General features: G+C 49.9%; 1 protein-coding gene across 1 annotated transcript; it reads left to right on the top strand.

Annotated features, from left to right (window-relative positions):
• The first annotated feature begins 3,937 nt into the window (after nt 1-3,937).
• Nucleotides 3,938-5,592, top strand: LOC543267 (aquaporin TIP1-1). The gene is made up of 2 exons (XM_044510301.1): nt 3,938-4,217; nt 4,718-5,592. The coding sequence occupies exons 1-2, from the start codon at nt 4,085-4,087 to the stop codon at nt 5,335-5,337; spliced, it is 753 nt and encodes a 250-aa protein (XP_044366236.1). The 5' UTR covers nt 3,938-4,084; the 3' UTR covers nt 5,338-5,592.
• The last annotated feature ends 4,096 nt before the right edge of the window (nt 5,593-9,688 follow it).

Raw genomic sequence — 9,688 nt, 5'->3', positions numbered from 1 at the left:
CATGTGAAAAGAAACGCGAGAACTGACCGACACAAAACAAACGGGACAAAAGAACGAGCTGACATGGGCGCGCATGAATGAGTTTGCGTGGACATTAAAGCAAACAAATTAGATGGTTATATACTTATTAGACGAGACATCACTATGATTTAGCAAATCCGAAAAGAAAAAAAATCTAGTTTACTCTTCTCTAACTAAACAGTTGAACCGAAAACAAAATAAAAAACATGGAATAAAAAGACACATGACCCTTCACAAAAAAATATAGACCACAAAAAAACCCAATACACAATAAAAACGGCCCACTAAAAATTCATATGTCAATTCTTCATAAGGAACGAACAGAAAACATGACACAACGAGAAATTAGCATGACACTTTTTTTTAAAATAACGAGTGTGTATCTAACAGTATATAGTTACATGACATTTTGAACTATCAGCTAGATGAGAGTCAGCAAAACCAATCCAAAACCGGACTCCCATATCGCGCCGCCGAAAACGGCCCAACAAAAGACGCACGCGCAAACAAGTCGACAAGTAGACATTACATAGACGACGCGACACGAACGTGCGCGACAAAATGAACCCGCAATGAACATTTGCAGAACATTTAATGTTAAAAGATGGGAGAGTGGAAAAGGTTCATGAATTTAAACAAATAAATATATAAGAAATAAAGGGAAATAAAAAAGAAAAAGAAATGATTTTTTTAAATCATGCAATTAAAGTTTGTAATTTAAAACAAATAATTAAATAGAAAAAATAAAATAAAAAAGAAACATAAACAAACAAAAAAGCAAATACAGGGTGTGGCATGGAAGTGTGCAAAAATAAAAAGAAAAAACTTGGACTGAGTTGTAGCACAGACTTGAAAAGGAAATGCAAAACGCAGCCGGCCGCCGAACAAACGAAAGCCCACGATAAAAAGGCCCCAGGCCTAGACACGAGGGTGTACAACCCTGAGCGGACAAGCCAACAAAAAAAGCCCAGACTCGGGAGACACATCGACAAGGACAAGAACGACAGGTTATTTATCAGCACAAATCTTATAGCAAGTTTGATCCTGTGGTCATGAACTTAGATGTGAGATAATTATATATCATCTAGATGTGACTTAGCCAATCCGATAAAGATATTCAATTAAAACAAAGAACATGATTAATGTGTAGATTATCAAATTTTAATAAAGGTTAGAGCAAAAGCCAAGCGTGAAGCACCAGGTGATGACTAAATAGTACTAGGGCACACTGGAAAGGAGCGAGTGATTGAAATTGGTGTCTATAGACGTCCTTTTTCCTGTCGATTAAAGAACAGGTGTGCATATTTATACCCGTGATTCTCTACTCCAAAAGGGGGGAAAGGGCAACGCCAGCTCCATTATCATGGAGTGATGGCGATGTAGGGGCCTAACATAATGCCGGGTTTAGATAGGCTCCCAACCAAACCCGGCCCCCGATTTGTTATGTCGCCACGAGGTAACCTGTCCAGCTCAGAAGCATATATGCACGCGCAGCCATTGACCAGCAGCACTTGCCACTCCATCCAGCTCGCAAATAGGCGCAAAATCAATTGCCTCGCCACGCAAGTTCCTCCTCACTGCATTTTAATACGGTTATTAGTTACGCTGATTATACAAGATTATCATTGGTCCCCCGATGAGATCGAGCTTGATCGATCCATGGAGATAAACCAAGAACGAATCGCACAATAAACGGATAATCCCGGCCCATTCCAGCTCGGCGGCAGCTAGAAGAAGAGCATCATGACCCATTCTCGCGCATGCATGCGATCGGATCAGGTGGTGATCGGGTGCATGATAAGCATCATTATCAGTTCATGGCCGGACAGATAATACTCGTAGTACTAGCTAGTTCTCCGGCCGGAAGGGGGCCGGCGAATCAAGCGCCCGATCACGGCACATGCAACTGCACCCCTTCCTCCGCTAGCCAACAGGAGCAATATCATTTGATCATTTCCATTTACTCTTAATAGTACTCCGCTGTGCAGAGCTTCAATTACCAGTAATAGACTTGGAGGAGTATCGGATGGGATCTGGATTCTTCTCTGGAGCCGATCGATCTGGCCATCTGGGAACTAGAGGGGTCGACGAGCCGCATGCAATGCAACGTGGTGGTGCATGTGAGAGGACAGCGCGCGTGTACTACCAGCACGATCACTCGATCATGAACAGGAGAGTAACATGAAAGAGAACAAAAAGTTGCAACGATGGTGGGGAAGCTCATGCGGGCGGATATGGATGGGCGCACACACATGTCTCACGCGGATTATGATAATGATAATTGAGCTTTGTAAGTAGAGGCCCTCGTAACCCGGCCGGTTAGTCCAGCGGAGCGGAGCAGGACGTACGCCGCTGTCTCGATCGATCACTGGCCGGTCAATGGCGCTCGGGCATGGGGCGTGGAGGGTTCGAGAAGCCGGTGGAGGGCAGTGTGGTAATTCGCGGCGAGGCTGTCAGCGAATTATTGGCTCGCGGGAGGGATGACGGGCATCAGGCGTGGCGCGCCTAGCGTGCCGCGGGGTTGGTTTAGCGGGTGACGTGTCCCCGTCGTACGAGCCAGAGGGGCGACGGGGGAGATGGGCCGGACGCCGTTTTTGTCGCCGACGGCAGCAATCGATCGTGGGACCGACGGACGGCGCACGCAATTGTCTAGTCTAGCTAGGAAGAGTGGGTTCACCCGTCCCGTGGGAGAAAAAGAGGAAATCTCATGTTGTTTGCAAAGAAAATCAAGAACGACATAGATGTCGTGTTTACCTCGGATCCGACACGGCGGATGCGCCGTTTGGTTTTTTATTACCGGCCAGTGATCGGGATGCAGCTCAAACACTTGAGGGTTTTGAGACGTCCGGTTGTAGATGCTCTTACTATGTTTAGAGGAGCTTCCGATCAATCAGATTCTTCTGTGTTTCCGCCAAGATTTCAAGATCGATATAGGCAGCCACCGTGGCGTGTCGATTCATTCACCTCGGAGCAACTCGCCGAAAAGGACACGGCGGTGGCGGTGGAGCCAGATCGAGCCAGAGGCAACGACGACGTACGCAGCGCACAGCCACCAAAGTCTGCGTCTGCCCCGTCCAGGCGCGCCCGGACAATCAGCTCCCCGGCCGCGTTCGTTCACGGACACAAATCACGGTCGCCATCACGGCCATAGACCGCCGGCCAAATGCCCAGCAGCCAATCCCGGCGCCCCGGTTCGGCGCCGCCCGGGGATGTCACGTCGCCCCGGCCTCCAAACACACACAAACCACAAGGCCTGCCCCCTGACAGCTCCGTGGCCGGCGCGCCTGAGCTGGCAGCGCGCGCGCCCACCCGCCGGCCGGTTGCCGTCCCGATCCATCTTCCATCCCAGAGCACACTGTTCGCTGCACGGCCTCGTGTTACGTGTGCACCAAAGGAGCTCACTTTAATTACCACAGTGTTCAATCGTCGCGAAGTTAACCTCAGGAAAAATATCACAAGGAAAAATCACCGATGATGGCGAGAGCTTGTCGGCTTCTCCGTTTTTCACCTACACAGAGTATCTCGTTTTGCTCACCTAGACAAACATTTTGGCACCTGTACAGCGCAGAAGAAGTGACCGAGTTTTTCATCTCATTTCCCATTCTTTATTCTATACCAAGCCTCATCTTATCTCTCCCATGAATTACGTCTTCTCAGAAGAGAAAACATTATCTTGTCTTCCCTCCCATCAATTTCCGAAACTATCAGTACATCCACCCATGAATGATGACACGTACGCACGCACATTCGGCATGCAGTTACATCCAGCTGTTTCCCAGAAATCGCACCTGAGCCCGGCCTCCAGAAGCTTCAGGCAGGCGTAGCAAGCACGCGAGCCCAATATGGCGTTTTCCCGGGGGCCTCACGCCACACCGTCCGTTCGTCGCTGGAACCGGCCACGCCCGGTGGCCCGGCCCGGCGCGCGGTGTATATATACCGCCTCCCTATCCCGCTCCTTCCTCACCAACCCGCCTCCCTCATCTCTCTCCACTCCGGCCGGCCAGCCAGTCTCTTCTTCTTCTTCTCCAGCGAGCGAGCGAGCTAGGCTCGGAGGTGAGCGAAAATGCCGGTCAGCAGGATCGCCGTGGGGAGCCACCGTGAGGTGTACGAGGTGGGCGCCCTCAAGGCGGCGCTCGCCGAGTTCATCTCCACGCTCATCTTCGTCTTCGCCGGCCAGGGCTCCGGCATGGCCTTCAGTGAGTTCCTTCTTCCTTCCTTCTTCTCATCGGTTAATTCTTTCCATCACCATAATTAGCTTAATTATGAGAAATCAAGCTAGTTAATTAGCAGTTTGCACCATCATAATGGATAGCTAGCTAGTGCACCTACGACAAGACAGGGCAAAAACCGCTTGCTTTTGGTGTTGGACACAAGTTAAAATGACAAGAAAGAAAGGAAGAAACGCTTTATGAGGCGTTAGTTACCAGTAGCCTAGAGAAATCTGTCTCAGAGAGGAGTAGGGTTTGATTGCTACAGGCTTTTTAGGTTGAATGATTGGAGCAGAATGACTACTTTGCCCCTGGGATTACGTGGAGAATCCCATGTGGTGAATCAGTAGCTTCTGCTCCTATCGAGCCTGCCATTCCCCATGTGCTTAGCTTCTGCCCACAAGTAGCAAAAAATGATGGGATTTCTTGCCACATTTGCACCAGTGCGAATCCGACTGACAGTTTTCCATGTTTGATTGTGGCTGCAGGCAAGCTGAGCCCCGACGGCGCGGCGACCCCCGCCGGCCTCATCTCGGCGGCGATAGCCCACGCCTTCGCGCTGTTCGTGGCGGTGTCCGTGGGCGCCAACATCTCCGGCGGGCACGTGAACCCGGCCGTGACCTTCGGCGCCTTCGTGGGCGGCAACATCACCCTCTTCCGCGGCCTGCTCTACTGGATCGCGCAGCTGCTGGGCTCCACCGCCGCCTGCTTCCTCCTCCGCTTCTCCACCGGCGGGCTCCCCACCGGCACCTTCGGGCTGAGTGGCATCGGCGCGTGGGAGGCGGTGGTGCTGGAGATCGTGATGACCTTCGGGCTGGTGTACACGGTGTACGCCACGGCCGTGGACCCCAAGAAGGGCAGCCTGGGCACCATCGCGCCCATCGCCATCGGCTTCATCGTGGGCGCCAACATCCTGGTGGGCGGCGCCTTCTCCGGCGCGTCCATGAACCCCGCCGTCTCCTTCGGCCCCGCCCTCGTCAGCTGGGAGTGGGGGTACCAGTGGGTGTACTGGGTCGGCCCCCTCATCGGCGGCGGCCTCGCCGGCGTCATCTACGAGCTGCTCTTCATCTCCCGCACCCACGAGCAGCTCCCCACCACCGACTACTGAGCAGCGAGCTCAGCGCAGCCAGCCTGCTTGCTTGCGTGCAAGCCCGCCGCCTGCCTGCCCGTCCGTCCGTGTGATCTATGATCGCGTCGTCTCCTTCCTTGCCATCACCATGAGTCGTTTAAGTTTGCTTCCTGGGTCGATCAGTTTGTGGTGAGTTCGTGGAGCTGTAAAACCGTGGACGACACTGTCAATTTGCTTCTGTAAAACTGTGAATTCGCCCGTCCCGCCCGAGTAATTTCAAGTTGAGTTGAGTTCGACCGTGCCTCTGAAAACTTGAATTCTGGAATTAATCCGTCCGTCTGAGATTGCCAGTGAGGTCCACTACTGTTTAGTTTGTTTGAGGCAGGTCATAATGGGCAAGAACATAGTCTAGTAACTTACACACCACTTTTCTAGACTATGTTACTATCTCCACAGTAGATAGGAACATGCAACAATGTATTTATTAGGTTATAGACTCATTGTTTCTTAAAGTGTGTGATGTTCTGATAACTTAGCTAGTTACCACAAACACTTCTTTTTTTATTAAATATGTGACACATAAGCAAAGTTGTATACTTTATTAAATATGTGATACATAAGCAAAGTTGTATTGGAGTGTATAATGTTACTCTTAAGTTCCTCCCCAGCTGTTGCTCCTCGAATCGCCATGGGGAGGCACGAGCGTGGGGTCAGTGTCAATAATGGAGTGGCATGGCACGCATGTGGCGACGAGGGAGACGGTACGGCGCCACGTCGGAGTGGTGATAAGGCTGAGCTGTTGTTGTCGGCTGGACCGGGCCGGCCGAGTCGATCTACCCTGCCCTAGCTAACCCTATCAGGTCGTGCTCGCACGTACGTACCACACACGCATGCGGCCATGCATCCGGCCATCCCGGCCCATCTACTAATCATGCGCACTTCGTGGGGGTTGTTGGCACGTTTACTGCCCTGTCCAATGGACCCAACTGTAGGCTCCTCTTCACGAGCATATTTAGAACTCAAGCAGCACCCCTAATAAACAGTCTAATAAAGTCTACGCACCGTTCGGTCAGTTCTGGTGGTGCTTAGTACTAGCTTAGTAGTTAAGAGATTAAGGAATTATTAGATCAACAACTCCAAACAAGAGGAAGGGGGACGAAGGAGCATTATTGGAGCTGAAAACCCGATCAACTCCTCTGATTTCCCCGCGTAATACGCCTCCGCGACGGTGCTGCTCCTGCAAGAGCAAGTGTCGTACGCACGTACGTGCTGATCGCTCAGCCGCACGTCGACGGTGTGTCGCCGGCAGAGCTCTGCAGACGGCTCGTGCAGCTTCGGTTCTTCCGCCGGCCTGACCGCCACTAACTCCGGCCGGGATGACACGTACGGACACGTCACCATTATTTTGCTGTACTACGTTGTGTCTTCTTCTGTGGAGTGGAGTGCGTAAACTGTTGTTTTCTCTCCCGCGCACAGCAACTGCACGACTAACTAGCGGCCGAAGCACTAATGATTAGGGGTGGGCACTTTTGAACCGAAAACCGAAAAACCAAACCGAACCGAACCATATTAACCGATTTATCTATTAGTTCGGTGATTCGATTTTTTGTTCGGTGGGAAATTTTAAGGTTGTTCGGTGTTTGGTTTTTGTTCGGTTTCCAGTGCCCAAAAACCGAATACACCGAAAAAACCGATATGTACTATACCCCATGCAATACCTTGTTTTCGAAAGTTCAGCGGGGGCGCGTCCTCTGACAAATACTTGTTGGTTGTGGCAGACGTCAGGCCAGCCCCTAGATGAGTTTCTAATCTCACAAGCTAACTAGTACTCCTATGTAACGCCATACTAGCATGGCTAACTGAATTTGTTTAGATTATTTTACTACTGTTTGCATGCAACATAGTCAATGGCCGTATCCTTCTACCAAGTACTTATTAAGATTTCTTTTTTTTTGTTTGAAAACTTATTAAGATTTCTATCCATGCAATATCGCTTAGGAGTATGTATGCATGCCCGGCGCTTGCTTATGGAATACTAGCAATTAGTGTATCAATTAATGCATGAGTTGCTTAGTTTACACGCATCACACATATTCTTCCGTACATAATACATGTAACGCCCCATGTGATTTTACACTTAGTTATGTTCACTAGTTTTCTTGACCGAATAAAGCACTGACTGATGTTAAGGTTGCTAGCTCTTGTGATATATACTGATGAGTGCATGTATTTTGGTTTTTCGGTTAACCGAATAAACCGAACCGATATATTATGGTTAGTATGGTTCGGTTTCTAAATATTGTGTGATTAATTCGGTTTCCATTTCTTCAAAACCGAAATTATAAAACACCGAATAAACCGAACCGTATTAACCATATAAACCGAATGCCCGGCCCTACTAATGATCACCATCAGCAACCGAATTAATACCAGCTTTGTCTCTGTCTTATGCGGCTATGTATGTATGCGGCGTACTGAGCAACTGATGAGGTGGCTGTTAGCTGAAACGCAGCTTGGCGCCGAGACCTGCAGGCACCTACCACTACCAAGTTGCAGTAATTAAATAAATTTATTTGAATTTATATTATACGTCTAGATACATCCATTTCACCGACAAATAATTCGGGAGTACCAAGTAGAGTAGTATTAGTACTCACATTTTTCCTCGGCACGCATGCATGACGCACTCCCGGTAATTAAATGCTGGTTTCGGCTAGCTAGGCATTCAAACAGAGCTCCAGTCTGAAGTCTGAACTGTCTCGTTTGCTAATCCGTTGGAATCTTCGGTGGAATAATCCTCTTGTCAGGGAATTGTTATCATCCAAACCTATTGAACACCAGAGGCGGCTCTAATCTAATAGTGGTGTTTGGATATTATTACTTCAAGTGTCTGTCCGGACCACATCAATCATGGATCGCGCCTGTCGCTCAGCGTTATCTTCGCAGCTTATTCGTCTGACCACCTGATTACGACGCCAGAACTGTCTTAATTTCATGTCAAAAAAAAGTCTGTCTTAGTTTGCTCGGTGTGTGTGGACTAACCCAAGCTGTGATTTAAGAAAAGGGTTCTTCAGGGGGTATATAAATACCGCTCCGTTGGAGTTTCCTAATCGCTCGCATATAATATATCTTCCCGGTTTGTTTTATCCGATCACCTGATCGCGACACCAGAGCTAATCCAGCTGCGATTTTTGATCGGGAAAAACCGAGCTGTGATTAGGGACTACATGGACAATGCTTCGTCGGTTGTACTAAATCGACGATAATTAATATGGATCGGAAGGAGTGTTAAAGAAGTCGAAAGCGCAGATGTTTGGGCCGTAGCAAGAGATAGCCGTCTAGTACATACGAACCGAGTGTGACGCGCGCGCTGGTATTTGTCTCCATCCAGCCTTCACATCAGCGCAGCACGGTTATTATTACAAAGTGGTGTCACTGGCAATGATGAACACTGAGTGATGAGGATGTGAAGCCGTCGCTGTTGCGGCATTGAATCTCTCCACGTCGCGGGAGATCGCCTGACGTGGAGCCGAGATTATCCGGCACGGTCGTCTTCCTGGGCAGGCACTCTCTTCTAGAGATGAGATGGGTTGATGATGTGGGTAGAGAGAAGAAAGAAAGATGGAGATAGGAACCTGTCGACCCTAAAGCCATGGCCGGCCGTTTCTCCGACATCGATGGCTAATCCATCTTCACCTCGACGATACCGCGGGGCCGGAGCTGAACGTCTCAGCCAGTCCATGTCATTTACAGAAGAGCGCTTCGTCGGTTATCCGAGGGCTGAGTGCGAAGCGGGTGAAAGAGCATCCGACGGCTGAGAGGAACTGCAGTTACCGTTGATCCCAGAAGCAAATCCACGGAGCAGTCACATCCCCCGTGGATGTGATTTTGCCGGCTCCGCGTGACCGTAACAGCTACTCCCTCCGTTCGGAATTACTTGTCTCAAAAATGAATGTATCTAGACGGGATACATCCATTTTTAAGACAAGTAATTCCGAACGGAGTGAGTAGCTCATTATCGGATGCGTCCTCTCAGCCAGTGGATCATACTGGTGCAACCTCGCTCGGCGGAACGGCCGACCTGACAGCAGCATCGGTGAAGGACACGCTAGCTCTCGACACAGTTGCACGGAGTAGCTAGTAGTAAGTAGTAAAGTACTAGTGTAAACCAAAAGGCATCTTGTATAGATTACCGCTGCATCAAAAGTGCCATTGGATGCCGTCGCGGCACCGGCACCCATGCAAAGGGTTGATGATTGTGATTGCGCCGCTGACTGGATCGGTGGAACCCGCCGGCGCCGGCGCCATGCACGGGGACCGGAGCCGCGGACAAGGCCAGCGAGGCCGTGGCCCCGGCCACCGCTCCGTACGCACCGGGTTCTTGGCGCCA

Source organism: Triticum aestivum, chromosome 4A (genome assembly GCF_018294505.1).
Source record: "Triticum aestivum cultivar Chinese Spring chromosome 4A, IWGSC CS RefSeq v2.1, whole genome shotgun sequence".
In the NCBI taxonomy this organism is placed as follows: domain Eukaryota; kingdom Viridiplantae; phylum Streptophyta; class Magnoliopsida; order Poales; family Poaceae; genus Triticum; species Triticum aestivum.
This window is presented reverse-complemented; position numbering and strand designations above follow the sequence as displayed.